At 56.6% G+C, this 27567-nt stretch overlaps 2 protein-coding genes across 4 annotated transcripts in view; both read left to right on the top strand.

The window, feature by feature from the left end:
• PGAP6 (post-GPI attachment to proteins 6) overlaps positions 1 to 13146 on the top strand; it is an 18744-nt gene extending 5598 nt beyond the window's left edge. Inside the window, exons 2-13 of one of the 3 annotated variants that reach the window (XM_074597596.1) lie at positions 304 to 481; positions 2025 to 2232; positions 2321 to 2454; positions 3329 to 3594; positions 4804 to 5132; positions 5874 to 5967; positions 6533 to 6656; positions 7356 to 7492; positions 9517 to 9695; positions 10174 to 10320; positions 10727 to 10843; positions 11339 to 13146. In XM_074597596.1, the coding sequence (XP_074453697.1) occupies positions 304 to 481; positions 2025 to 2232; positions 2321 to 2454; positions 3329 to 3594; positions 4804 to 5132; positions 5874 to 5967; positions 6533 to 6656; positions 7356 to 7492; positions 9517 to 9695; positions 10174 to 10320; positions 10727 to 10843; positions 11339 to 11635 (2210 nt within the window). In that variant the 3' untranslated portion in view covers positions 11636 to 13146. Of the gene's footprint in view, positions 1 to 303; positions 482 to 2024; positions 2233 to 2320; positions 2455 to 3328; positions 3595 to 4803; positions 5220 to 5873; positions 5968 to 6532; positions 6657 to 7355; positions 7493 to 9516; positions 9696 to 10116; positions 10321 to 10726; positions 10844 to 11338 lie in introns of those variants that run through there. The other 2 variants (XM_074597595.1, XM_074597598.1) reach the window with 2 other exon arrangements.
• A 473-nt stretch (positions 13147 to 13619) lies between these two features.
• Positions 13620 to 16940, top strand: MRPL28 (mitochondrial ribosomal protein L28). Its single transcript, XM_074597599.1, has 5 exons — positions 13620 to 14098; positions 14266 to 14418; positions 14731 to 14865; positions 15510 to 15596; positions 16528 to 16940. Exons 1-5 carry the CDS (start codon positions 13640 to 13642, stop codon positions 16603 to 16605), a joined length of 912 nt encoding a protein of 303 aa, XP_074453700.1. The 5' UTR covers positions 13620 to 13639; the 3' UTR covers positions 16606 to 16940.
• The last annotated feature ends 10627 nt before the right edge of the window (positions 16941 to 27567 follow it).

The raw sequence follows: 27567 nt of genomic DNA on the forward strand, positions 1-27567 counted from the left end.
CCTCCTCCTCCTCCTCGGTGTCTCTGGTGATCTGTCGTCTTCAGAGCACATCTTGCAGAGCGTGGTTAAGGCATCTTTTAGTGCTCTGTGGCTTCAGGTGAGGGGTTTGTAGCAGGCTGTGGGCAGTTCTGGCTGGAGGAACAACATGGACCACCACTTTTCTAACAGGACTGGGATGAGAAGTCAGGGACACACAGGGGTCCTCTCCAACAACCTTAGAACTGCTGTGAGCTTCTGTGGGTGTAGCCCTGCAGCCTGCCACCAGTAGCCCCCCCAGCAACCGCTGTGCCCTCTGCCTTTCAGACTCCCTCTATGTCTCCGAGTACTTCTCCCAGAGTGCACAGAAGCTCTCCTTCTACAGCTGGTATGGGAACGCCAAGCTCTTCCACTTCCGTGTGCCAGAAGACACTGTGCTGCTTCGCTGGCTCCTGCAAGCGTCCCGGGGGAAAGGACCTGAGTGCACCAACATGGAGATCACAGTGTACGTATGTCCCTGTGTCCGTGCTTGCCCACGTGGGCTTCCTGTCCTTCTGTCCGTGTTGCTCATGGCTGGGGTGGGTTCTTTGTAGGAGGCTGGGCATCTGTTCCCCAGTTGCAGCAGCCATAGTTTCTTACTAGCCCTAAAACTGTGTTTAAACTAGTAGGAGCATTTTGTGTCCACGTTACCAGTGGATCTGGGGCTGTCTAGCAGACGTGGTGTCTAAGAGACACCTTAGAAACACTGGAGAGAGCTTCACAGTGAGACTGGTGTTGCTGCTCGTGAGCAAAGGTGTTCCTGGACCTTTCTGTGGCTGGCAGGCTCCTGCATGTGGTACCAAAGGATGTGGCAGGACTACAAGGGGCTTGAGAGGACCCAAACCAATTGGAGACAGACAAATTCCTCAGTGCAGAGGAAATGAAGAGACTGGGAACACTTTGTGAAGGGTGTGGGCCTTGTGCGGAGCAGAGATAGCAGAGGAATGCAGACGCAGGAGCCTGAGAAGATGGCAAACTCAATGCCAGTGAAAGAAATGCTGCTTGAAACAGTACTGGAGTTCTTGAAGGATTTGAGGTTAAAAACTTGCAAGACTTTGAGCTGTATCTTGGGAGGGTCCCAAGTTTCCTGGCCAAGTTGTGCCCATGGAGACACATGGGTCTCTGGCATCCACTCCATGGAGGTCTCGGGAGAGGCTTGCGCTTCCCTGGTCTGTCCTGGGCGCAGACCGGTGCTTTGAGTTGCTCCTGAGCAGCCTGGCACAGATGATCTTCCTACTTCCTGCTTCCTAGAAAGGTTTCCAATAGTTTGGGGATGTGCAGGACACGGCAGCAGCTAAATGATACCCTAAGAAGTGAAGACCAGCCCAGCTAAACGCAAGCAGGTTAATAACACATCACCTGTCACGTTTGTTTGCTGGACCTGCGACCTCCATTGTTCTATCGCAATGCTCTAGCAGTCCAAAAGCAAGCAAATTAAATGCTGAATTGGTTGCCCAAGTAAACATCCCATGTATTACTTAACTGCCTGCTTTTCTGGTAATTCAAACGTTGGGCCGCTTATCTGGAAAGCGGATGCTGGTGTACTGAGGTTGGTCACATGGGCCCCCCTTGGTGAGCATCTTCTTCGTCTCTCTGCCCACCCTCCTTAAAAGGGGAAATAGGGAAGATGCAGATCTTGGCTAGAAAATGAAAGCTCTTCTCTGATGGTTTGGCCTATATGGGGCATTTGCTGATGGTTAGAAAAAAGGAGTAGTCTGGCAGCTGGGGCTTAACCTTGGTAAGTGTGGAAATTTGCTTTCAGGCTTGATGAAAAAGTGTAAATCCTTACCTTAATAAGCAGCCAAGTTAAACCAATCTCTCAAGAAATTCCGGATAAAGCTAATAGCACCCAGTCCTCACCAGATGAAAATGATGGCTCTTGTGGTCCACTTGAAATGTGAGGTTTTTTCTGGCCAACCTGGGTGTCCCCTGGTGAGTTTGTATCCCAATTTCTTTTGCCAGTGTCTTTTACATCCCTCAGTTTATTCGCATTCTGGTTTCTCTCACAGGCACTTTCGCTATGGAGCCCCTCCCGTAATTAATCCGCTGGGCACTGATTTTCCTGCAAATGCGACCGTCCGTCCTTCCTATAGCATAAGCATCACTCTGAGCAGCGCTGTGCAAAACACCACCTTTGTGAACGTCACCACCCCTGCTGCCGGAGACTGGTTCATCGCTGCCCATCTCCCTGAGGCTGCGGGCAGGATCGAAGTGAAGGTGAGGGTCCTGGAGAGGGTCTCGGCCGTCGTACTCTGCCCAGTTTGTCTCGCCACAGCTGACCCGTCTGCTCTCTCCCCTCCTGCAGGGTTTCTCCACTCCGTGCCCCTATATGTTCCAGGCAGATATGTTTGTGCTCAGACTCGCTGATATGCCTGTTCTGGAGCCTGGTGTTGCCATGCCACAAACCGTCGTCTCGCCTGCTAAGGCACTGCATGTCAAGTGAGTGAGAGCAGGGGGCAGAAAGACCTGGGGCTTTGTGGGGGTGAGATTTCCCACAGGTGCTCCTTGGGGGAAGCCACGGGTGTTCCCTGTGGGGCTGGAGCTTGGGGGTCTCTGAGCCTGTTTGCCGAGCTCCCTGCAGCAGTGCTAGGGTTTGCACAGGGAGCACACGAATGCCTTTATCCAACACTTCCCAGGTGGTCTTAGAAGTTCAACTGCAGGAATTTTAGTTCTTTGAGATGTTTTGTTTGGTTTGGGTTCGTTTGGGTTGGAATGGACCTTAAAGACCATCCAGTGCCACCCCCTGCCCTGGGCAGGGACACCTCCCACCACACCAGGTTGCTCCAAGCCCCCTCCAACCTGACCTTGGAAACCTCCAGGGATGGGACAGCCACAGCTTCTCTGGGCAACCTGCGCCAGGGGCTCACCACCCTCACAGCCAAGAATTTCTTCCAAATACCTAATCTAAATCTCCCCTCTTCCAGTTGAAAACCATTCCCACTCATCCTATGGCTCCCCTCCCAGATCCAGAGTCCCTCTCCAGCTTTCCTGGAGCCCCTTTAGGGACTGGAAGGGGCTCCAAGGTCTCCCCAGAGCCTTCTCTTCTCCAGGCTGAACCCCCCCAACTCTCTCAGCCTGTCCTCACAGCAGAGGTGCTCCAGCCCTCCCAGCATCTCCGTGGCCTCCTCTGGCCCCGCTCCAACAGGTCCATGTCTTTCTTGTGCTGAGGAAGAGGTTTCCTGTAGGAAGGATTGTCATAACACCAACCAGGGTGATCTAGTTCTTGCCCCAAAGCCCCAGAGACCGCAGTGGGTCGTGACTGGCTTGTGTTGAGAGTTCAAGCTCTGCAAACTGCTCATCCTTCCTCCTGCAGGGTCTTTGTTCCCAAGCACACCGCAGTGATGTGGCTTGAGCTGCGGAACTGCGTGTCAAGCGAGCAAAAAGCGTGCGCCGTGCGGGTAGTGCTGGGCTCCATCACGCTGCCCCAGTCCTTCCAGAGGATCATCACCTGCGTGGGGAAGGTAAACTGCAGCCTGGCCTTGGATTCGCCTCCCTGGGAGAAGTGGCTGCAGATCATGGTGGAGAGTCTCGGCGCTGCCAATGCCAGTGTGTCTGTGAAGATGCTGGCTTCTTTCAGAGGTGGGCTTCCACTTTCTCCAGTCCTATGGAAAGGACCAGAGAGAACTTTGTGTCTACTGTGTCTCTCTTGGGCCTTTGGGTGGCTGGCTGTAGTGGCCGGCGTTCCCCAGCACGCTGGTTGCCTGGGCGTAAACTTGAGGGCTGAGATCTAGTTGTTGCTTTGGGGTCAAAAGTGAAGGCTCCAGCGTTCCCTCAAGAGGGATACTCCCTGGACCTGCCTGTTTTGGAAATGCCTGAAAAGTTCGGCAATGGTATTTTCCAAAGGCTGGTTGGGAAGCAGCGGCTGGCTTAAAATCTGATGGGGAAAATAGTTTTGGGTAGATGCCCCAGACTGTAATGATACGTTGACTATTGATGGACTATAAGTAGGCTACAGACAGGAAACCATCTCACAGAGGTTTACTTGGGGTAATGTCTTGGGTTGTAGTGAGGAGATGTCACCATTTCAGGTGACGCCTTGAGACCCAGGAGGTCACGAGGTCCTTGTGACTACGATAGGCACCTTTGCATCCTCTTATTACGTGACCATAATCTCTATTTAACTCTTGGAAGCTCACCAACTAGGTACATTTTAAAGTTTTTCTCCTGCTGGGGGTTCTGCTATCTCCTCCACAAAGCAGAGCCTCATCCCTTGTCCTGGAGGGTGTTAGAGGGGAGCAGTAGAGTCTCTGGGAGGGATGGACAGGCTCCACCAGTAGGACTCCCAAGTGTCGCATTCAGCTCCATCTGCCGTGACGTGATGGCTTGTGCCTGTAGCTACGTTGGGTTGGCTTTTTCTTCTGCTCAGCCTTGTCTGCTCGTGTCTGGGGAACTGGTAGAGACTTTTATGCAGCCTGTGGTTATGGGGCAGCTCAGTGCTGTGCTCTGCCACTGGCTGGTGAGTACTCCCTGGGTATGTTGATGTGTTACGATGCTGTGTGTTCTCTTCTTCTGCTCCCTCTCCCCTTCCCAGCAGCTCCAGGGTGCTTCCACCCGCTGTACCGCTGTCTGCCTTCCATCAGCGTCCCAAATTGTGGATGCTGATGCTAGAGTTCCCCCTGCTTTTCAGGGGCTGTAGCCAATGCTGCAGTGCATGAACCAGCTGAAATACCCCCAGTTTGTGCTGTCACTTGAAGGTCTGGAGCTGCCGGGGCCCTGCCTGGGTGAGGTGCTCGTCCTGGCTGTGCTGATTCTTCTCCTTTTTTTTTTTTTGTTTTTTTTGCTTTACAGCTTGCAGACCAGGCAGTACCAGTTCATTCCTTAACTTCGGCAGCCTAAACCAGAGCCAAACTGGTCCGAGACCGGGTAGCGCAGGAGCAGCAGGGAGCCCCACTCTGTCTACGGGAGAGACTTCACGCAATGCGTCCGACCAGAGGAGCTTCTGTCTGCAGAACCAGCCCGTCGTCCGTGAGGACCTGGATGTGGTGTCTGTGCGCTACAGGCTCTTGAATGGTCCCAGCGTGCCCGTGAACTCCCTCTCCCCGACCCTCCTCCTCCTCAACCTGAACACTGGCATGGACAGCGGGGGTTCCCTCGTGGTCAATCTCCTGCTCAACAAGGTGCGGAGGCTGATTGATGGGATTGTCTCCCCTCTGTGGGGCTTTGTCCCTGCTCCTGGGCTGGTTTGTCAGCAGACTCCGGGGATTGTAGGTACCGGTGGGACTATTTCTTATTCTTTTTGTTGTCACAAAACACTCTGAGCCTGTTTTAGCCGATTCCAGCATGTCCCACCTGCCAGCTCCAATTCAAATGCCACAGCTTGCTGGCATGTGGTGGCAGTGACGCAGAGGAGACAAAATGGAAAGCAGCTGCGATGCCATCTTCTCCACGGGAGCCTGGCGCCTTGCCACCAGGAGAGGAGACCGAGCAGGGAAACCCAGGGATGTTCCTGCCCAAGTCGCTGATTCCCAGGCTCCCAGTGACACCCCGCAATCAGCCCTCTGAAATTCTGTGAAAATTCCTGAGGGCTGGAGTGGGGCTCAGCCCTGATGTCCTGCTGCCTCTGATTTCTGCCACCCTGCGCTCGTGCTGAAGCAATGTCTGGGTGTCCCTGAGCTTTGGGGCAGTCCCTCAGGAGGCTCTCTTGCCTTTCAGCCAGCATGTGACACGGTGGCAGTGCAGGGTGAGGTGAACGCAGCTTTGCCCAGAAACAGCTGCTGAATTGATGGGTGACCTTGATCTGCAGGATTTATTATCACCTGCTGGTCCCGTATACCATGGGCAGAGTGGGAGATGAATTGTGTGTGTGGGGGGGTGACATCAGGGTGCTCTGACGTGGGACACTGCTCTTGTTTGCGCAGACGTCCGTGAGCCTGGCCAACGCCACCGTGGTAGCGTGTGTGAGTGCTGCTTCACCGGTGCTGTCCCTCAATGCCACGCACAACTGCAGCACAGGTACGAGAGACGCCGGCACCCGCCGCCAGCTCAGCTGCACCGGCTCGGGGCTTTGCTTTTCCACCTCCTGAGCTGGTAACTGCCTCGGGACTTTGTGGGGTGTCCCAGGGAAGCTGGTTTTGGCACGAACCCTCCTGAGGTCTTCGTGCTGGCACGTGCCCAGAGTGCTGGGGTGCAGGTGCTGGTCTGGCACCGGGAGTTAGCCTCCACCAAAGGAAGGTCTGGTTACCAGCTGGGGCTCTTCCAGCCTTGTTGGCAGGGGGCTTGGGGGTGTTCAAGGCATCAGTGATGTGAAGAGAAGCTAAGCTGTGCCCTGGAGGACTAGCCAAGCAAACAGGCTGTTCCAGGTGCCCTGTGCTCTCTAGGCAGGTACTGAGAGCTGAGACGAAAGGAAAAACAAGGGTTTCAGGAGCAAGGGTCCTCTCCATCCTCCTGGTGCCTCCTGAGGATGGGAGCAAGGAGCCACAGGAGCGTCTGATTCCTGTGCAGTCGGTCTCAGCCCCAGATCGCTGTGGGCTTTTCTCCCCTAGTCTTGGCACACCACAGCTCCCTCTTTTTCTTTAAGCTTTTTTCCAGGGTTACCCTCTGCGTGTGAGCACGTCCTCCCCGGAAGCAATGCTGATTGTGCTGTACCCGCAGACGGATGACTGGTTCCTCTCCCTGCAACTCATCTGCCCAAAGGGCCAGGGGTGAGTCTGGTGCCTCGTTCCGCCTTGGGGCCGGCTCAGAGCACTCTGCCTCCGCATCCCGCCGCCCTTGGCTGGCATGAGCAACACCGAGCCCCCATCCTCACCGCCCTGCCGTGGGCTTCTCTCACCTGGTATCAGCTGAACTGTGGCTGTGGAGGGGGAAGGAGGTGGGTGGCAATGCTGACTTTCTCGTGAGCACCCAAGCAGCTTGTCTGGTGCCGAGCTGGCACGTATCGTGCGGACTGTGGATAGCAGAGCCTGCCTGGATGAGCTTCCCCTTCCCCAGGTGGATTTTGAGGTGATAAATTGGTTAACAAAAATGTTGCTGTTACTCCTTCAAGGGTTCTCTGAGGTGCAGGCAGCTGTGCCCATACTTCTGCGGTTTGCCTTCCTGCTGGTTCCTTGCGTAAGGGGCTAAGCACGTGCTATAAGACAGCGCTGGCAATGCTGATCCTGGGTACCGGGGTCGGCTGTAGGGGTCTGGAGGGAGATGACTCCCTCCTGCACATCATTTTGGCAGTCCGAGTGGAGAGGGAGCCGACTCTGCTCCTAGCTCTTGGGAGGGATGGAGCAGATCCCAAAACAGCGGGGAGCCTGCATGCAGGAGCGTGGCCTGACCCTCGGGAGTAGAGTGGTCCCTGGCCACAGGGCTGCCCTGAGGGACTGGGGTACCAGCGCGACCTCCTGCTCTCCTTGCAGTGAATGTAACGCCGCAGAAGCCAAAGTGACCGTCTTCGCATACCTCACCCCCTGCTTCAATGACTGTGGGCCGTATGGACAGTGCAGCCTCCTGAGAAGACATGGCTACCTCTACGCCGGCTGCAGCTGCAAGGCTGGTGAGTGCCTTTTCCCGGGAAGCTTTGTCGTCCTTCCCAAGGGGAGGCCGTGTTTTTCAGTGGTGCTGTTTGGGCAGGGGAGCCTGGGGTGTGCCGCGGCTGCCAGGAGCAGCCAGGTGTCACAGCGCCTGTCCAACGAGCCCTCGGCACCCGTGGTGGCCTCTTCGGGAGCATCCTGACTTTCCTGAGGAGTGACAGGTTCTGGGAAGCACAGAGCAGCCCAGGGGAAATGGGGAATCCATCTGAGGGCAGCTTGGATTTTGGCTTCCAGCTTGGGGAGGTTCTGCTGAGCATCTCCAGAGAGATGAGGATGGTGGCAGGGCTGCCTGAAAACGCCCGCGTCAGAGCCTGTGCCTCTCGGGGAGGTTTGTTGTGTAGGGTCCTGGTACGGGACGCGACGAGAGCAGGCTGCCGTCCCTGTCTGTCCTTTGCCATGGTGCTCTGCCTGCTGCCAAGAGCCAGCACACAGGCCAGCCCTTAGACTCGGAGGTGGAACATCGGTGTCAGCTGCTAATTATGTTAATGGGATGAGAAGACTGGGCGGGAGTCGGTGGTGTAGGGAAGATGATAGCCTTGCCCTGCTTGGGTGGGTCCCTCTACCTGTTCTCAGAAGAAGGACGAGACAAAATGTGGTTCGCTGCTGCCTTGGGCCTGAGCCAGGACGTCCCTGCCGTCTGCTGCAGTGCTGACGGGGGGGCGAGGAGCGAGGTGGAGAGAGCAGCATCCTAATTTCCCCCAGGGTTGCCAGGTTCTGGGAAGCACAGAGCACCCCAAGGGAACCGGGGAATCAGGCTGAGGACAGCTTTCTGCTGAATCACTCGGAGCGAAATGCCCCATCTGCATATTCGTGACCCAGAAATTAACTGGAGAGAGCAGCCTCCCTGGGCTCTGCCTGGCAGGGAGCCGGCAGAAGGGGCAGAGCTGCTGGCTGGGTTTCTAGTGGCACTGGAATGGGATGGATGCTACTTTTAACTCCGTTTCTTGACCATGGAGTTGACCGTGTGCTTCCACATACCCAGGCTGCCCTGTGACTGACCTCCTTTCCCCAAAAGGGAGGGTGTGGGCATCCTAACCTTGAATTAAAATAATTTAAAATTAAAAAAAAAAAAAAGAAGCAGGTGAGTGTCTCAGCTCAGTCCTTGAGTCCTGGATACCTGACTGGTATCCAGTCAGCAGGCTGGATTGTGCCCTGTGGAAATGGTCACTCCCTCTGTCCTGCACAGAGCGAGACATCACCGTGGGCTGAGGTGGTGGCTGCGCTCACCCTGGAGAAGAGGAGTTGGAGGGGGATCGAATTGAACCTGCCTACAGGGGCTCCAGGGACCCTGGAGCTGGGTTCTTCTGGGAGAGCAGAGGGAAAGGGCAAGAGGCTGCAGCAAGGAACTTTCCAGCTAAATTGAAGACAAATTTTCCCTCATCAAAGCTGTTCAGCTTTGCATAATATCCAGATCTCCATCCTTGGACATCTTCAAAACTCAGTTGGGCAAGGCCCAGAGCCACCTGAGCTGGCTTTTCAGTCTGTCCTGCTGTGATAGGAGGTAGGACAGGAGCCCAGAGGCTTCCTCAGTGCTGTGTATCATGCTCCACCCTGATTCCTGGAATCTCTAGGGATCTTGCATCCAGCTTACACCATCACCTGAAGCATCCGAGCCTTGAATCCTTGATGTACCACCAGCAAGTAGCACGTGCATTGAGTTACTGTAGGGATGAAAAGAACCAGCCTGGGCAGACCCCTGCTGTACATAGGATGGCCCCTGCTACGTGGGAACAACCTGGGGGATGTCCTCAGAGCAGACATGCAGCTCTGCTGGAGTTCCCCAAGAATTTCCACAGCAGAGCATGCGATGAGTAACGAGACCATCCTGAGAACAGGAGTGTGAGTGGCTGATGGAGCAAGGGAGAGGAGGCTCCGTGATAAGTCCAGGGGGGTATTGCTTCTTCTGAGGAGTCTCAGTCTCCTGCTGGGTGGTGCGAGAGGACAAGGCAGGGCATGTGAGATCCACACAAGCCTCTCTGCTCCACAGGTTGGGGCGGCTGGAGCTGCACGGACGTTACCAAGGCCCAGTCTGTCAGTGCGCAGAACCTGGCCACCCTCCTGCTCACTCTGAGCAACCTCATGTTCCTGCCAGCTATAGCGGTTGCTGTTTATCGCTACTACCTGGTGGAGGCCTCCGTCTACACCTACACCATGTTCTTCTCCACGGTAGGCATTGCCTTTTGTCAGGTGCCCTGCCAGCTCCCCCTGAGCATCAGGGATGCTGCATTGGGCTGAAGTCCTTGGTGGAGCAATCCATCCTGGAGCTCCACAAGGAGCTTCTAGGATCGTTGGACAAGCACCTCCATGGACATGTCCTGCCCCTTCAGAGCTTGGCAGGAGTGTCATTTTCACTGGGCTCCTCCACCCACATTGCGGGTGCTCGTATTTGGGGGTGGGACCCCAGGGAGCTGAGGTGGGGTTGGAGCATTGCGTGCTTGAAGGGTGCTGTCCTCGGAGCTCTCGGCTGCTGCTGGGAGGGTGCAGGTTGATGGCTGCTCTCACCTGCTTTCTGTAATGCCACAGCGCTTGGTGGAGCTTCCTGGAGGCGCTGCCATGGGCTGAGCCTTCTCCTGCCTCTCCTTCCCAGGAAGCCTTGTGGTGCTGCTGGATTCGTTTTAGCCTTTGTTTTTGTCCCTGGCTCTAGTTCTACCACGCGTGTGACCAGCCAGGCGTCGCGGTGATGTGCATCATGAACTACGACACACTACAGTACTGTGACTTTTTGGGCTCTGTGGTGTCCATCTGGGTGACGATCCTGTGCATGTCCCGAGTGAAGAAGATCCTGAAATACGTGAGTGTCAGGTCACCCTGCGCGGCAGGGCCAGACCTGAGCCAGCCAAGCCACGGGTGGCCATGCTGAGCCCTCTCATGGCTGTATTTTAATGACACAGCCCAGCCTGGTGACAAAGCCTGTTTGTCACCCACTGCCACCTTAATTTTTAAACCAGTGGGTTGTTTTGTCCCAGGAGTTTGGATCGTGAACCTGCATGCTTGTAGGGACTGGGCTTGAGGGACTGAGATTTGTGGGAAAGGTTTGTGGGTCCTCTGGTTTCTGCTTCCGAAGGTGTTGCTCCTGAGTCCCGCACGCACGCAGGGCTGGGTGGCCAGGAGGTGAGGTCCTCCCTGCCTCTGCCATGGCTGGCTGTGCTCTGGCAGCTGGCAAGCTGCTGATGATAGTGGTGGTGTCTCATTCCCAGGTCCTTTTCGTCTTGGGGACCCTGTTAATTGCCATGTCCCTGCAGCTGGACCGCAGAGGGGTGTGGAACATGATGGGTCCCTGCCTCTTTGCCCTCGTCATCATGATCGCAGCGTGGGTAAGTAAGGGCAGCCAGGCAGGACCTGCTGCCCTTTGCTCCCCTCCAGGGAATGACGGTGGCAGAGCAGACCCCAGATGCCAGCCGATCCACAGGCAGGGCTTGATCTCCTTGAAACACCCGGGTGGAGGGGGCGCAGGGCAAGGGATTCACATTCCACCCCTCCAATAGCTGAGAAATCCCCCAGTTACGGGTCTCAGCACAGTCCCGCTGCGGCAGCACCAGTTGAGCGCACGCCAGTGGCTGCAGTGTTGTCCCACAATGGCTGTCTGTTGCCCTTGCCCTGGGCAGGAGCTGTGGCATCACCTGCCTGCTGGTGCCACAGCTCTTGCACGCAAGAGATGGGCCCAAGAAGTGGGGAGGCTGAATTTCTCAGGGGCAGCAGGCACACCCTCTTGCTGGGAGGTTGGCAGAAGCTCCTGGGTCAGGCAAGGCTGGCTGTTTTATCCCTTCCTAAGCTTCTGCTTGGATGCTTAACCCTTCTGTGCCCTCCAGGTCTACCACGGAGTGAAGCGCAGACGCTGCTACCCCCCCTCGTGGAAGCGCTGGGTTTTCTACCTCCTCCCAGGGATCACCTTGGCTTTCATCGCCATCTCAGTATATGCATTCATGGAAACCAATGAGAACTACTACTACACCCACAGCATCTGGCACGTGCTGGTGGCTTCCAGCGTCGCTTTCCTGCTTCCTCCTCGGGACAAGCATAAGAAGCCCTGGGCCTGGTCGCAGAAGCTCACTTGTCGCTATCAGATCTGCCAGAACGACCGTGAGGAGCTCTATGCTGTGACCTGAACCGCTCGGCTCCCGGCGGCAGAGGCAGAGGGCTGGCGGGGCTGCTCTTTGCCTGGGCTGCCCGTCTCTCGCACGTCGGCAATCCCCTTAAACACGCTCATTCACTGGCCGGGAGAGCGCAGTACGGACCAGGTTTAAAGAGGATGATGATGTGCTTGTCTTGTGAAGGCAAGGTTGAGGCCACCTCTGCTTTTCTGCTGGGATGGGGCAGGCTTTTCGTGGTTCTAGATCAAGGAATAGCCTGTCCCCCACTTTCCCCATGGCCCTGGGGGAAATCGCCACCCCTTCCTCCCCTCCTGCTGCATCCATCAGGCTTGGGCTTAGCCCACGCTGGGCTGGAGCCAGGGCTTCGGCTGCTGGGCTCCTCCCTGCACATCCCGTCCCAGCAGAGGGCTGTAGGACAGGGATTTCCCCTGCCACCCTGCAATCAGCATTGGAACCTAAAAGAAGAAGGGGTTTCTTCTGACCCTTGGGGGGGTGGTGTGGGGTGTGTGCAAATGCTGCTGTGGTGCTGATGGGGAGGCAGGGAGCTGATCTCAGTGTGCCCTGAGCCCTTGGTCACCGTCTCCGCAGGGGCCCTGTGAAACGGGTGGTGCTGCTCTTACCTACTCCTGATTCTGGGGGGGCAAGAATGAGGCCAGGACTTGAGCCCTGGATTCAGGATCAGACTTGGCAGGAATGTGAAAAAAAAAAAAAAAAACCCACGTGGGAAGGTGCAAGAGGCATCAGCAGCATCTAGCCCCGAGCTGTGAAACCCACGGCAGTGCAGGGTTTAGTCTAAGTTTAACTTTAGCCCTTTGAGCTCATCTGGAAGGAGGCAGGCTGCTGCACTGTCCCCTTCCGCTCTCCATGTTCAGGTATTCACCGTCTTCCTCCCTTTTGTGGGTTGGATGTGTGCATGGCTCTACCGGGGCAGCGTAGGGGGTCCAGGATGGTGTCCGAGCTGCCCGGCCCCTGCTCCTTCATCCTCCTGGATGTGCTGTGGGGTCACAGCCCCATCTGAGACCACCAGCGGTGTCCCACCCCAGCCAAGAGCATCGCTGTGGGCTCCTTTGCAGCGTCTGTCTCACCTTAGCCTTACCATAGGGCACGCAGGCATCGGAAAGCGAGGGCAGAAACTTGGCAACCAGGCAAGTTGTCTTCGCCCATCCTTATTCTGTAGATAAGGGCTCAAACGCATCGTTCCTTGCTGGTTTATTCCGGCTGTGGTCGGTCTGGTGTGGAGCCCCCCTCCACGGAGCCCCTCAGGAAAGAGCTCTCTATGAAGGATTTGCCTCCTAGTTTGTAGGAAACGGGTTTATTCCTTTGCTCAGAGAAGCGCCCAGCCTTCTGCTCAGCTCTGCACTTTATCCCTCCCCGGCCTCCGCAAGCTCCGACTCTTCCAGCGGACGCAGGACGAGTGAAGGGGGCTCGTGTGCGCCCAACCGCTGTCGTCCCCGTGTCCCCTGCGGTCCCCCCCGGCCCTTCAGCCGCCGCCGGCAGCAGGTGGCACAGGGCCCTCGGCCCTTCCTCGGACTTTTATCACTTTTAGGCACTTTTTTCTCCCCCTTTCTCTCTCGGTTTGCACAGCGGCGTGGCAGCTCCTTCACGGCCGCGGCCCCCGGCCTTGGCCCCAGTGCTGCCATTACCCGAGAAAAGCAATAATTCCTCGCCCGCGAGGCGGGAGAAGCTTTGGGGCAAAAAATCCCCATAACGTGATTGTTTAATTTTGTGTTTGATCCTTGAAGTTCTGCTTTTGCCGCCCCGTCCCCCACCCCCCATCCCCGCGACTGTTGGCCCTGGCACAAGGTTGTGTCAGGCCCCTGGGAGGGGTGTGGGGGGGTGTTAATTATTTTGGGTAAAATGGGCGAATTCTGGTGTCTGGGGGGGAAAAAAAAATAATGTATGGGTTGTTGGGTTTTTTCTTTGCTGTTAATACCTGTGATTATTTTATACGGTAAATTTTAAAGCTTACGGTTTTATAATTTAATAAAGGTAACGGTATTTGGGGGCAAACCCGGGCTGATGCCGTCGGTACTGGTGAGCAGCGAAACGCGGGCGCGGCGCGGCCCCTGCCGGCCGCCGTCCGTCCTCCCCCTCCGCGCCAGCCAATGGGAGGGCGGCTCCAGCCCCGCTTCCGGCTCCAGTGGCCGCTGGGAGCGGAAGCGGAAGCAGTCGGCGGGGGGCGGGCGGGCGATGCCGCTGCACCGGTACGCGCCGCGGCTCTGGCCCGCCCTGCGGCTGCGGGAGGGCATCTGTGCGCGGCTCCCGCAGCACTACCTGGCCTCCCTGCAGGATGACACGCCGCCCACCCCCGTGCACTGGCGGCCGCTCGGCGTGAGCTACAGGCGGAACCCGCGCACCGGACAGCGGGAGCGCGTACAGGACGTGCCGGTGCCTGTGTACCTGCCGCCTGCCGCCCACGAGGGGCTGTGGGGCGGCGAGGGATGGATCCGCGGTTTCCGATATGCGCGTAACGACAAGGTGAGCTTTTCCTTACCCCGTGACGGCGTCAGCGGGCCGGTGTGTCCCTGCGAGGGGGGCCCGGGCGCCGTTCTGGGCCGCCTACCCGGCCCTTGGTGCAGCCTCAGCCCGTTTCGGCGGGCGGCGGCGCTGTCCTCGGGCCCTGAGCGCCACCGGTCTGTGCCCAGCTCTCCACCAGGCTGCCCAAGACGTGGAAGCCGCAGCTCTTCGAGCGCCAGTTCTACAGCGAGATCCTGGACGCCACCCTCACCATCACCGTCACCATGCGCACCCTCGACCTTATCGATGAGGCCTATGGCTTTGACTTCTACATCCTCAAGGTCAGGCCCTGCACCCGGCGGCACAGACCCTGCAGGTCTGCACCCGCGCTGCCCTTGCTCAGCGGCTTGCAGCTGTCTGCTGCTGTCAGTGTATTAGTGCATATTTAAACTTTCTAGCCTCTAATACCCCCTTGTTTGCAGCCGTTGGTATTAAATTAGCTCCAGAACAAATCCAAGGGATCTTTCCCCTTTCATAATATGTGTCCTGAGAAGCTTCTACAGCGTGCGGATAAAGTGCCAGTGTTGTCTGTCTGCTGATAGACTTGTGTGTTCTCTCTTGGTGGAATTTAACATCAGACTTTATTTCTCCAGACTCCAAAAGCCGATATGTGCTCGAAGCTGGGGATGGATTTGAAGCGAACAATGCTGCTGCGACTTGCACGGCGGGATCCAAAACTGCATCCCAACGATCCAGCCAAAAGAGAGGCGATCTATAACAAGTACCAGGTGGGTGCCTGACTGCAGTTCTTGTCCCTGTGTCTGTAGTCATATTTGATGGTTGTCCAGACTGATAATGCCCTAATCATCCTGTTGCAGTGCAAACCTATGTTAATACTTGTGTGTTTAGGGTTAAGGGTACGGGCAGAGATCTGAACATCGTTCTGCAGGCTACTAATTGCTATACTGATCCTTTATGAAGATAAAAGCCTGTATTTTTGCTGTGAACGAGGTCAGTGAGGGTCTGCAGTAAGCACTGGTAGGAGCTGGCACTTGCCAACAGCAGTGAGAATTCGTACTGATGCTGCAGCGAGGAGTCCAAACTGCCTGTGTGCAGCTTAGTTTTGTGCAGCTGGTGATGGTTGCCAGCATAGAAACACCACCAGCATCCACAGTCTGTGGAGTTGTGCTGAGAAACAGCCCCAGAACTACACAAAGGGCAGGTACGGCAGCGGACACGGCTGATCAGAGCAAGCAGGACCCTTGCTAAGGGAAAAGGATAGAAGGGAAGCGGACTTTCGTTGCCAGAAATGAGGCAATAGTGTTTTAAGGTTTGTCTGTAGTAACATTCCCGCTGGATCGCATCATTGTGTGAGTTGGATTTGCATCTTAGTCGTCTCGAAATGTACCACCTGCTCCTTCTTTTATCGCAGGAATTTGTGATCCCAGAAGAGGAGGCTGAATGGGTCGGCTTGAGTTTAGAAGAAGCAATAGAAAAACAGAGGCTCCTAGAAAAAAAGGTGAGTTCCTGAGGCAATGCTGAGCACCGAGGTGTCTTAGCTGCTTCAGGCTGCACGTCCAGCTGATCTGAGCAGCCTGAGTGCTCCTGAGCGATGGAAGTGGTGCTCCAAAGCTGCTGAGCAGCCACGTTTAACCTGGTTAAATTTGGGTGCCCAAAACCTGGGTCTGGGTTACAGTGCCTCGTAAACCAGATCCCCTGATGGGGGGAGAGCGATTTGGGGGGATGGCCCGTAAGTCATGGCCTGTTGTGTGAACATCTTTGCCTTTGGTTGCCGTGTGCTACCCTTCTTGTGCTTTTGGGACACGTGGATATAAGCCCAGGGCTCACTCGGTGGGTGACCCTCTGTTGCTGCAGCTCGCTTGTTAGAAGCAGTGTGCAGAGGAGCGTGCCCCCAGAGAGCTGCTGGGGCAGAAGGGCGTTGTCGCCTGCGGGGGGGGACTCTTGGCAATGTTTCCCCCAGACCCGTTGGCTCCCGTTGTGGCTGCAGCAGGAGCAGAGGTGTCAGGAGCACTGACTGCATGAGGCGGTGCCGGGCCCCGAACCCTGTGGGGCTCCAGCTCCTTCAAGGGGTATGTTCTCCCTCCGTGCTTCAGTACAGTTCTGAATGAGGGAGAGATGCATTTTTAGAAGGGAACCCTGGGTGCTACTGGTGGTTCCCATCTGCAGGTAGATGCGGGAAAGCTGATGAATGTCCCATGCAGGTCCCTGTCATCTTTGAGGCAGGGTTACAGAGCGGCGCAGCAGCTGTGTCTGGAGGAATAGCGTAGCAGGCTGCCTTGTTCGGACGCTGAAAAAAACCCATTCACATCTTCCCCTGGCTTTAGTTGTTAGCACTCCCGCAGCACTGGCTCCCTGGGCTCACTTATTTCACCCCTTGCTGCTACTCAGCTTCACTCCATTTAAATGGTTTATTCTCTGCTTCGTTTCAGGACCCTGTCCCACTCTTTAAGGTGTACGCCGAAGAGCTCGTCAACCAATTGAAAGAACAGGCACTGCAGAAGCAGTAGAAGGAAAGAAACCTTTGGAGCAAAACCCCTGCTGCAGATCGAGCCGTGGGGGTCAGCGAGTCTTCTGTCTGAGCCAGGTTGTGTGGAAGAGGCCACAAGAAGAGGTTGCCCAGGAGCACGTTGCAGTCATCAAAGTCTAACGACCGCCTAAGTTCATTGAGGAACCGTTCCTGTGGGCTGAGGAAAGAATTTCTGTCCTGTGGCCTCTGAAAGTGTTCTTGTAAGACTTAACGTGGTGGTTCTGCCTGTACAAATAGTTGGCTGCTGTTGAGAGCTTGATCACGGTATAAAATGAAATACGCGTTTTGGGAATATGAGTAAACTTTTCTCTGATACTCATTGCTTGTTAGTGTGTTATAGCAGGGACTGTGAGACGCGGTGGTGTAACTTAGATCAGTCCCCAGCCTCTGCAGCGGAGATGGTTGTGCCCCAAAAGCACAACCTCAACGCCCTGCCTCAGGCGGTGCCTGCCGGCAGGTGCGGCTGAGCTCCTCGGCCACTGGCCGCACAGGTCACACCAACCCCTTGGGTTCTAGCACTGATTCTCTTTGAAGTCAGTGTTTTTAAAACCCTTTATTTTGTAAAAATGTAGTTGAAGTGAGTGTTTGAGCCTTGGCTCCTCTCTGGCAACAAGGCACTGAAAAGCACTTACCAGAATCACGTGCTGGTGAACAGCGCTGTGTAGCGCTGGTGTCGTCTCTGAGATTCGTGGTCCTGCGGTGGGTTTCTGGCTGGAGAAAAAGCAGCCTCTTCTCCCTCTCCCTTCAGCTCTGAGGCAGGGGACAAGCGCAGAGCTTGCAGGACGGACCTCGTGTGAGCCACATCTCTGGATTGTCACCCCAGGAAGAGACACGCTCCCCCTCTCTAGCATATAAGTGTACAAGTCTCGGTTTCTGAGCCACAGGACCCATGATAAGAGAGAAACTGGGCTGGTAGAGCAGTGCGTGGCTGGTCCCTTCTGCACTGGAATGAAGGAGGACTGCAGGGGAGCAGAAATTCCCAGTGCCTTAAAGATTTGGGAGAGAAGCACTGTGGAGGTGGTTGCTGGGCAGGCGCAGAGCCTCTGCAGGGCTGTGCTGGGTGGCTGGGGATGAGAGAGGTAGTTGAGGGGAACGTGACCGAAACGGTGGCGTTTCCGGAAAACCAGACTTCTCTGCTGCTTTTTGGGCCTGGGAATGGGTTGGAGGCCTCGCGAGGGGTATTTGAGCCCCCAGGTGAGCGTGGCGCAGCTGCGCAGCCCCGGGCTGGTTGGTCAGAAGCTGCCAAACTGGGGCTGCACTGTCTCTGCACGGGGGCAGGAGGCTCAGCACTGCAGGGGACGGGTTGGGTGGCAAAAGCCGGGATGTTTCCAGCCTGCCTGTATGCAGCTGCAGCAAGTCCAGGCTCTCAAGAGCAAACTGGCACAGAAGGCTGCATTTGCCTAATTAATGATTTTTGTAGCTAGGCCAGCACAATGACATTTGCCTATCCTCTCCTTCGTCTGTAACTGAGCTGAGTGGGAAGCTGCTGCCCAGCTCCTCGGGGACGCTGACACTCTGCCCTCGTTAGAGATAATTAGCTGGGACAAGCTCCTTGTTTGACAGCTCTGCTCATCATTAGGGCTAGCACAGCTCATGCATTTTAATGCGGCTCTGAGCAAAGCTCCAGACTGTGGCTCTGTCCCGGCCCCCCTCCCTCGCTTCACTGGAACGTGCCGGTGCGGCTCTGGCCTCTCTGTCCCGCTGCGGCTGCGGCAGAGCGTGGCTGGCTCCTGCCCGTATTCCATCGCAGCCTTGTGCCCGTCCCCGAGTGCCTCACAGCTCCTCAGCGGTGAGGGGGCGGTTTGGGATCTGCTTCTCTGTGCTGTTGTAGGTATTAGTTATGTAAAATTATCTTCCAGTTGTGTGGTGCCGTGTCTTGCCCGTCCTTGAAGCTGACTCTGTTCATGGCGCATGCCCTGTTGGCAGGAGCTGCTGCCTTAGGAAGGTTTGGTGGGTGCCGAGGGGTAGCGGGAGCTTTCAGCCAGACCCTGGGGGAGAGCCCCCCGTCCCGCGGGGGGTGCTAACGGGGCACTGCAGGAGCGCAATAGGGGCTGCAGGAGCTTCTCCATCGGGGATGTGGTTAATCCTGACTTCTGAGTTGGAGCCCTGCGTTCTCTCATCCTGCATTTGCTGGGAAACCTTCCCCTTGCTCTTTTCCCTATACCTGTGTTGGATGTGGTCGGGAGCTCCTCACCGCCCCCCCCCCCAAGGACACACTCCCATGGAGATGCTCTGCTGACTTGAGGAAAGCTGGAAGCTCCGCTAGCGGACCAGGGGTGCTGCGGCTTCAGAGAAAGCAAAGCTGCGAGTACGCAGGGCTGGCCTGGCCCTTCTGCTAGGCAGAGGAGCAAATGTCTCGAGGTGGGGAGGGAGCCTCTCTGCAGCATTTGGGCTAGTTTAGGCTACAATGCTCCCAGCCAGGTTGCCTGGAGGAGATGGAGGAATTGCTCAGGGCCCGGGTTTTAGACCTGCCTGCTTTTACACCTGTTCATTTGCAGCTGTGAGCACAGAGAGCCGGATTCTGCTTGTGTGGTGGTGGGTTTTTCCTGTCGAGGTCGGCTCAGTCTGGCATTATCAGGTTCCTTCGCCGCCCTAGCAAAGGGAATCAGAGAAGCTGGTTGTTTGCCACGACAACATGTTCCCGGGAAGCCACAAACTCGCTGGTACAAATTGTGTGCTGTCACCTTGAGGCTGCAAATCCACCCCAGGGACAGGGGAAGGTCCCGGCCACCGAGCGCAGCTCAGACCTGAGCACCGCCTCAGGCTTCAGGGAAGGTCACCAGCCTCCCGCTGCTGGCCCGAGGCCAGCCGCCGAGCGTGTCTAACGCCAGCCACCGCGACCCTGAGCACTGCTGCCGCGGCAAACGCCAAATGGCAAATACCAACACGTGGGCTGGGAGCAGAGACCCAGCGGCAGCGTGCAAGGAGGTGACAGCCACCCCGAACGGCCAGAGAGCCCTGCCCGGGGTCACCTTGAATTTGGCAGCTTAAGATAAGGCTGGGGGAGCAGCCGAGGCTGCTCAGAAGGGGAAACAGTGAAAAATGATCTTGGCAAGACAGCAATGAGAGGAAAAATCCCAAGGCGAACTGGCAGGCCAAGGTTTGTGCCCATGTCGTGATGCAGTTCCCGGGCAAGACGGCTGCTGGCTGGCATCTCGACTGCAGAATCTCCTGGTTGTTTTGTTTTCCTGCGCAGGGACTGCAGCCAGTGCTGGGAGGACTTCTGACGGGGCAGGAAAACAGGGCTAGTTGTCCAAACCCAACTGTAGCCCTCTGCCTGAGGCTTTCCTGCTCGGCCATCACGGATCATCACTGCTCAGCAGCGCAGCTGTGAGCACAAGCCGGGGCAGGGCTTGGGGCATGCACAGATCCCCCCAGACTGTGAAATCCTGAGCTCCCGAGAGACGCCCTGTGGAGTCGCAGCTGGGGAGGCTGCCTCGAAGGCCTCCTGCCGCAAGCATGTCTCATGGTGGCAGCCCTTCCCAGTGCCACCAGGGCCAGGCAGTCCACAGGGAGGTGTGGAGTGGTGTCCATCACCCACCCGGAGCAGCACCGGGTGGTTTTGTCTGTCCGTGGTTCAATTGGAAAAGGGGGGGTGGCTGTGGCAGATGAAACAAGGAGTGGACACGGCCACAAATTGGCAGGTTGAGGTCAGAGATGAGGAAAACCTTCCCTCAGAGGCTGCCGCAGAGTGGTCAGTGGAGAGGGGCCATCTCCAGCCTTAAGAGTTTTCCAGGTGTTGGTGGAAAGAGCCATGGAATGCCAACAGTGGGCTGGGAGATGCCTGCCTGCAGGTATCAGCCACCAGCCCTGGGAAGTGAGAAGGTCAATCCAGGACTGAAAGGTTCCTGTTTAATTCATTCTTCAGGTAACAAAAATATGCCCTTCTCTTTAATTAGTCCCAGCCGCTAATATGAAAGTGCCCCTTGACACGTGAAATTTGGGTCCATGTGCTGGTTGTGTGTGGGGGTTGGTATTCAATCACCTCCAAACCCAACACTGCAAAATAATAAAGCAGAGAAAAGCATCCAAACTGTAAAAATTCCCCCCCAAAGGAGAAGCACCCAAACCGGAAAAGCCTTGGTTGGGATGGCTGGATGGATTCCGCCATTAAGCAGGAGTAGGACGTGTACACTGGCTTTGCGGTTCTGAATTCCGACGTCAGTCTTAGCTGATTATCTTGAAACAGTATTTGAATTTTGTCTGTCTCACTGGTGGTCATGGTCACTGAGCCAAAAACCAGCTTGAGGTTAAGGCAGCCTTTCTCAACAAAATTCTTTTCTTACCTGTTTACATTCATGAATTAAACAGCATTTTACTTGCAAATTCCCAACAAACTCCTCTGTACTCAAAGAGTGAGTGATATTTTGGGAGCATTAGCAAAAGCAGCGTGTCCTTGTCTTTCATGCCGGTCTCAAAGGCAAGCCTGCATCGTCCCTTGTGGTTCTGAGCTCTCAGTTTGGAGTAGCCATTGCAAAGGGACATGGTTTTTAGGAGCGCTGTGAATCACCATGAGCCCGGTGTCGGCACGGCTGGAAATTTTAGCCTGAAAGTCATCTCCATCCTATGGCATTTGTCAGGAAATGAGATTTAGAAACTCACTTGGGCCATTCCAGGAATCGCCTTTCCAATATCACTGCTGTGTTTGCTTTCAAATCAACAGGACTCCGTTTCTACCCAGAAGCTGGACGTGGGCTCCGTGGTGGCTGGGGGGATGCTGTGCTGGCCCCCACAGCTTTGCTCTCTGGCGGGGATTTGCTTCCTGGTGTTTAGAGGTGATGGGGAAATGACAGCAAAAGTCCTCATGGCTTTGCTGGTGAGTAATGTCTGTGACAAGTCGTTCTGAGTTTTTGGGGTCAAGATGGAGCCAGGTCAATCTCAGAGGGACACAGGGAAGGGCAGGAGGCCACGGGTGGAGACACAGGAAGCACTGGTGGGCTGTCAGGAAAAACTTCTTCCCCAGGAGGGTGGTGTGGTCCTGGGAAAGGGCCTGGAGAGGGGGTGGCAACTCCATTGTTGGAGGTTTCCAAAAGGACAGGGCGAGGTCCTGAGTGAGTGACTCTAGCTTTGCAGCCAGCCCTGCTCGGAGCGGGAGCTCGGACTCGAGACCTCTAGACATCCTTCCAACCTCACTTTGTCGGTGATGCAGTTTATAGTAGCTACTCCACCTTGTGAAACTCCCTGCAAAAGTGCCGTCAGCTTGAGGAGGAGGGATGAGTAATGATCTGAAGACCAGCTACCAGGTGCCGGCTGGAGGGGAAGAGCCCTCTGGGCAGGAGAAGAGGGAGTCTAATAGCTCTGCACACTCCCCTCCTCCGGGGTGTGAGCAGCTGCCATCCTGCCTGAAGCTCCTCGTGGCATTCCCTCTTCTCCCACCCACCCAAGGAAGTATCTTGTGCGCCAAGCCATCGCCTCCAGGAGAAGTGGCTGCGGGCAGGGATGGCGGGATGGAGCCGTTGGCCGCATGCTGGGTCACCGGGAGCCCAGCGCTGTGGAGCCGTGGACAACAGTCTGGCTCTGTGTCAGCATCGCTGGGGTGGTTCGCCTTTGGTGCCAGGTGGCCGTGCCCAGCAGAAGGTCCTGGTGGCTCTCCATGGGTGACGGCTGGGTTTCCCGGTCCTGCTGGTTCCCGATGTGCTGCTCGTCCCGGCCAGCTGCCCCAGCCCTGGAGGGGTTGACGTGGGAGATGGCAATGGCCGCTCATGTCCCAGGAAACCTGGGGGCCTGACGGTGGCCCCTGCTCCACAGCCCCGGGGCTCAGAGGGTGAGACCAGCCTGTGGTCAGGAGCAGGGCTTGCTGGAGCCTGGCTCGAGAGGAACACGGGCAAATCTGTGGTGAGCTTAGCTTTTGCAGTGAGGAGTCATAAGAAAAAAACCCCAAACTCATCAAATCTACATATGCAAATACATTAATTGCCCAAAGCATCTACTCCTGATACGTTCCTGCTGTGATCTCTCCTACAGCCATGGGCTGAGCTGGAAGGGGATGGGACCGGGGGTGCTGGGCACACGGCTGCGTGTGTGGGGTTCCCTCCGTCCACTGCCCATCGTGGGCTCAGGTCAGGCTCCGCGGCTGCGGGAGGAAGGGCTGAGGGGGTGTGAGGGGCGGCCGTGCCGGCTGGGGACCGGCCACAGACACCTCTGTCTGGCTGGACTCTGCCGTCCGTCAGCGCACATCACCATTGCATGCGTCTTCCAGGTAGCCATCGCCATGGTAACGCTGAAAATGGTGCTGTTTCAGGCCGGTTACAGCGCTCTGACAAACGCAGAAAATGGCATTTCTGAGATGGGAGCAGGGCTCTGCGCACGGGGCCCCCACGGGGACGCAGCTGCTGGGAGAAGGTCAGCGTGGGACCCCGTGCCCCCAGGGAGGCACGTCCCAGGCTGGGGTGCAGGTGGTGGAGGGAGCCTGCAGGATGGGAAACGCTCGGGAAAAGGGAGCAGCCGCAAAGTGGCCTTCTCCGGCAGCGCTCCTGGTGTGGATGGGGCTGGGACCAGCAGGGCTCTTCCCGGGGACGGGATGTGCAAAACCAGCCGACCTCGGGGTCCGGTAGGAGGGATGGGGCAGGCGTTTGGGGGAGCTGCATCCTCCCCCCAGAGGCCAGAGCCGACCAGCACCGTGCTGGTGTTCCATAGCTACCACTGGATTCTTCATCCCTGTAAGGAGCACCCGTTCCTTTTTGTGAGGCCAGCTCACCGGCGTACAGCCAGGCTCGATTTTTTCCCCTCTGTGCCTTTGTAAAGGCTGAACTTTACCTGCTCTTTAATCCTCTAGGCAGGATTTTGCTTTCCCAGCTCCTCCTAGCCAGCCCTCATCTTCTCGCCCTCATAACCAGGTATCACCAACAAACCCGATCACCTCCCTTTTCCCCCCTTGGGGGCTGCCCTGCCCTTTGCGCCACTGCAGAATGCCCACTTTGTGTTTTAACCAGGCATTTATTCCCATGGGGACTTTCCCTCTCCTTCCAAGGCATCTTATTTTCCTTGAGAGCCCTTGATACGGACCCTGAATGTACCTTCAGACCCCGGTGGACCTTCCCAGCTGGGTCTCACCTGCCCAGCGGGACGTGGGGTGACTCTGCCCCTGTAGCCCATCACTATCTGCATGTCTGCTCGTTTTATTCGTTAGGATGTTGTCCATCGACTTCTGAGGCTGGTCGAGGACTCTGAGCTTGATTAAATCCTTCCTCCTGAAAGCCATGCATGGATTTGGGAGGTTTCAAGTGGTGGAAAGACTTTACTCTGAATTTTAAGCTGCCTTGCTCCAGCTCTGGGAATTGAGCCTTGTCACGCTCCCAAAGCAAAGCTTCACCTTGGTATTTTCTCCTCTGGTATTTTCCGGTATTTTCTCCTCTCTCTCACATTGTAACCTCTTGGTCTATTTGACATCAAGCATCAAGTCTTGCCGCAAGGCTTTTTCCTCTAGAAATCATTAGCCGTGGCCTTTTCTTTTTGCAACAGTTCTCTACCACTGGTTTTAAAGCGTGGGACCGGAGCTGGGTGCTGGCACCAAAAAACTGGGGGAATCTCCTTGGATGCAGGTACCGGTTTCACAGGCTTCTGTCTGGCCAAGCAGTCCTGGGCCGCGCAGAGCTGGGACCTACTGGGGTGCGGAGGTGGGAAATCACGGACCCACTTGTCCTGTTCAGCTCCCCTCTCCTCCATGAATGCCGTGCTCCTCTCACCTCTTATCAGTTTTTCCCTGTTTTCTGCATGATATACTGCAGGAAAAGGAGAATTAGGGCTTTTGTGGGGCTCTGGGGAAGGTACTTTTGTAGGGAGTGGCCTGTGGAGCAGCTCTCTGCAGCAGGGTGCAAGACGGCAGGTCCCTTGCAGAGGGGCCAGGAGGTCCCAGGTGACAGCAGTGGTGGGAGGAGGGTGCCGAGACCCTGGCGTGGGAGCTGGGGTGGTGGGCACGTGTGGCTAAAGCCGTGATGGTGTGTGGCTAAAGCCGTGCTGGCTCGGGAGCCGGGGAGTTACCATGGGAACCGTCAGAGGATGCTCTGGAGGGCGCGCAGCTCTGCTGGCTGGGCTCCATGGCCGCGGTGCCCGGTGCCCGGCCGCAGGCAGGAGGCTCCCGGGGACCTGGTGAGAGGGACCAGCTTGTCTTCGGCAGGAAGGGAGCGATCCCCTTGCAGCCAAGCCCCAAAGCGCTGTGCAGAGAAGCTGCCTTTAAAATAGAGAAAGTGCAGGCAGGAGAGCAGCCCCAGGCAGGACCAGAGCGCGGTGGGACCCACAGCCGGAGAGCAGCCCCCAGGCTGTGCCGAGGCTCCTGGCCCTGGTGTCCCAACCCTCCCTGTGCCTTGCAGGGCTCCCAAACCTCCCCAGTGCTTCACAGAGCCCAGAGCAGGCTGGCTCCTGGCCCCGGGCAGGCTGTTTGCCCAGCACTGGGACCGGCTGCGTCGACAGCGGCTGCTCCGGACACCAGCCACCCCCTTTCCCCAGGCTGCTCCCCTTCCCTGGAAGCCCTTGGTGACGACACTGTCACCAGCCCTTTGCACACCCAGCAGGGCCACATCACAGGCGTCACCCCCAGGGGTTGCTGCTGGCACCCTCCAAGCTGGCTGCTGTTAGGACACAACTTCACAAGTTGTCTTGACAAGGCTTTACAAGCCCTCCCCATTCCCCGGGTAGGGTGTATTTACTCAGGTGCCCACCAAGTCCGTTTTGAGGAGCGTCTCTGCCAGCTGGCTGGTAGAGCTGTCAGAGTTAGTGGCCTGCCCTTTCCTCCCTATAATATGTGAAAAGGAATATAGTTATTGTATCTGCCAGGCTCCAGACTGCCCTCTCTGGGAGCAGGTAGGGAGGGCTGTTTGAGGATCAGCTGGTTCGTCCCCCAGTTCCTTCAGAAGCCCTGGAGATGCCTCCTCGCCCTGTGGCTCCTTGCTGCTTCCTCCTCAGCTGGTTTCGTGTTGTTGTCTGTGGTCACCTCTGTCTCCTCTGAGGTCCCCAGTGAGCAGGGTGGGATTCCTACAGTTCTCCCACTGAAGCAAGGAGCTTGGGCAGCATCTCCCAGTGCTCCTCCTGCGGCGACCCTGATGGACTCCTCCCTCTGGATGGCTGTGAGGAGGGAATGGGAAGATGACCTTGGCTTCCTTTTCCTTTCCCTCAAGCCCACCCTGTTCCTTTCTTGTCCTACTGCCCATGAGCTCTCTGTTTTCCCAGGATCTCTCCAGCCCTTAGGTTTTCCCCAAGAACCCCTTTTTTTCCCATTTTCCTGGAATTGCTGTTTGGTGCCAGTGATGACCGGTGGGGACAGAAGCTCCCTGTGGGTGCTGTGTGGGTGTCCCGGCTGGCGAGGCTGGGCTGGGCGCCCATTTGCTGTTCTCTGGCTGCAACGTCCATCCCTGGACCACGAGGATGGAGCCGGGACCCTGCTCCCACCTGCCTCTCGCCTGCGGGACTCACCCAGCCATGAGCCCGATCCTGGTCCACCCTCAGGGGTCTAGCGACAAAACCTGCACGTACCACTGTCCATCATCGTTAAACACCCTCCAGGAGTAATGAGAAGCTCCGTGCCTGCGGACCCAGCAAAGAGCCGCTCTCCATGAAGGTGGTGGGGGAGAGCGGGTGCCCCAGCATCCTGGCTGCCAGGTATGAGCACGGCCGGGGCTGGAGGTACAAGCTGTCCCATCCCGGCCAGCGCATCCCACGGAGCCGGAGAAAGGGCTGGCTGAGCTCGACAGCGCCGGTGCATGGGTAGAACAGGCACACGCTGTGAACGTGAATCACTAATGGCAGCATTGGGGAACGAGGGTGGAGGCGATGGAGGACCATTCGGCCCCATCCAGCCTCTCCAGATGAACCGGTGTGAAGTCCCCACGAAAGGCAGAAGCAGTTGCTGGTGGCCCACCACAGCCAGATCCTTGCACCCATGGGGTCTCCTGCATCCCCACCCAGTGCAGCTCCTTGAAGGAGGATGATGATGGTGAAGGAAAGCCCCAGCATCGAGGCATTGTGCGGTGGGGAAAGGCTGGCCGGGGGGAGGCAGCGCATTCTGAAACAGCCTTCAAAGAGTTTTCCTTGAGTATTGCTGCTCTTCAGGGCTTCCTCCTCCAAAAAAAAAAAAAAAGAAAAAAAAGGGGGGAAAAAAAGGTGACGAGGAAGAGCAACCTCTCGGTGCAGGATGAAAGCGGCCTGTCTTGACTATTTACCCAGCAATTATAAGTAAATCGGTGGTGCCTAACGGGGCCGGTTGCCATAGTGACGATGGGATGGAAGGACCAGCATTTGGTCCTGGCCGCAGCCAATCAGGCTGGGAAGCCCAAGCTGCAATATAAAGTAAAGATTCCCATCTTCCAGCCACGCACTTGCCAAGAAAGGGAAATAGGTTCAAGAGTCGGGGGGAAAAAAAATAAAAAAAAGTGCTCCGGACGGCGGCGGTGGCAAGCAGGGCGGCTGCTCCCGTCATGGCGGACTGCGAACGCCCGGGCAGGTGAGAAATCCCAACTCTCCCCATCTCCTGGCTCATTGTTCTCCCGCGCCGCGGTCCCCTCCGCCGCCCCACCCCACCCACGCCGCCGCCCCGACCCCCTCGCCCCGGCACCCACAATGAAACCCCCCTTCGGGCGAGAGACAAAGAGAGGCGGGTGGAGAAAGGCTCCACCATTCTCCCCCAAATTGCCATCGTAGGCCTTTCAAATCAAATTTCGCAAAGCAGCTTCATCAAAGGCCCCCGGCTGAGAGGCGCGAGCCCCATATTCCTGCCCCCCCCCGCCTCCCCAGTAGGTCTGGGGTGACGCGGCGATCCCACACAAAGTCGGGCGCCGCTCCAGAAGTGTCTTTGCAAAAAAAAAAAAAAAAAAGGAAGAAGAGGGGAAAAAAAATATATAAGGGGGGAGATGGAGATTAAAAAAAAAAACGCAAGCGAGAAAGAGCGGCGCCTAAATTGCTCGTCTTCTCCCCATCTCATTACTCGCGACTTCTGAGGACGGGTATTTCC

Source organism: Larus michahellis, chromosome 8 (genome assembly GCF_964199755.1).
Source record: "Larus michahellis chromosome 8, bLarMic1.1, whole genome shotgun sequence".
NCBI lineage: Eukaryota > Metazoa > Chordata > Aves > Charadriiformes > Laridae > Larus > Larus michahellis.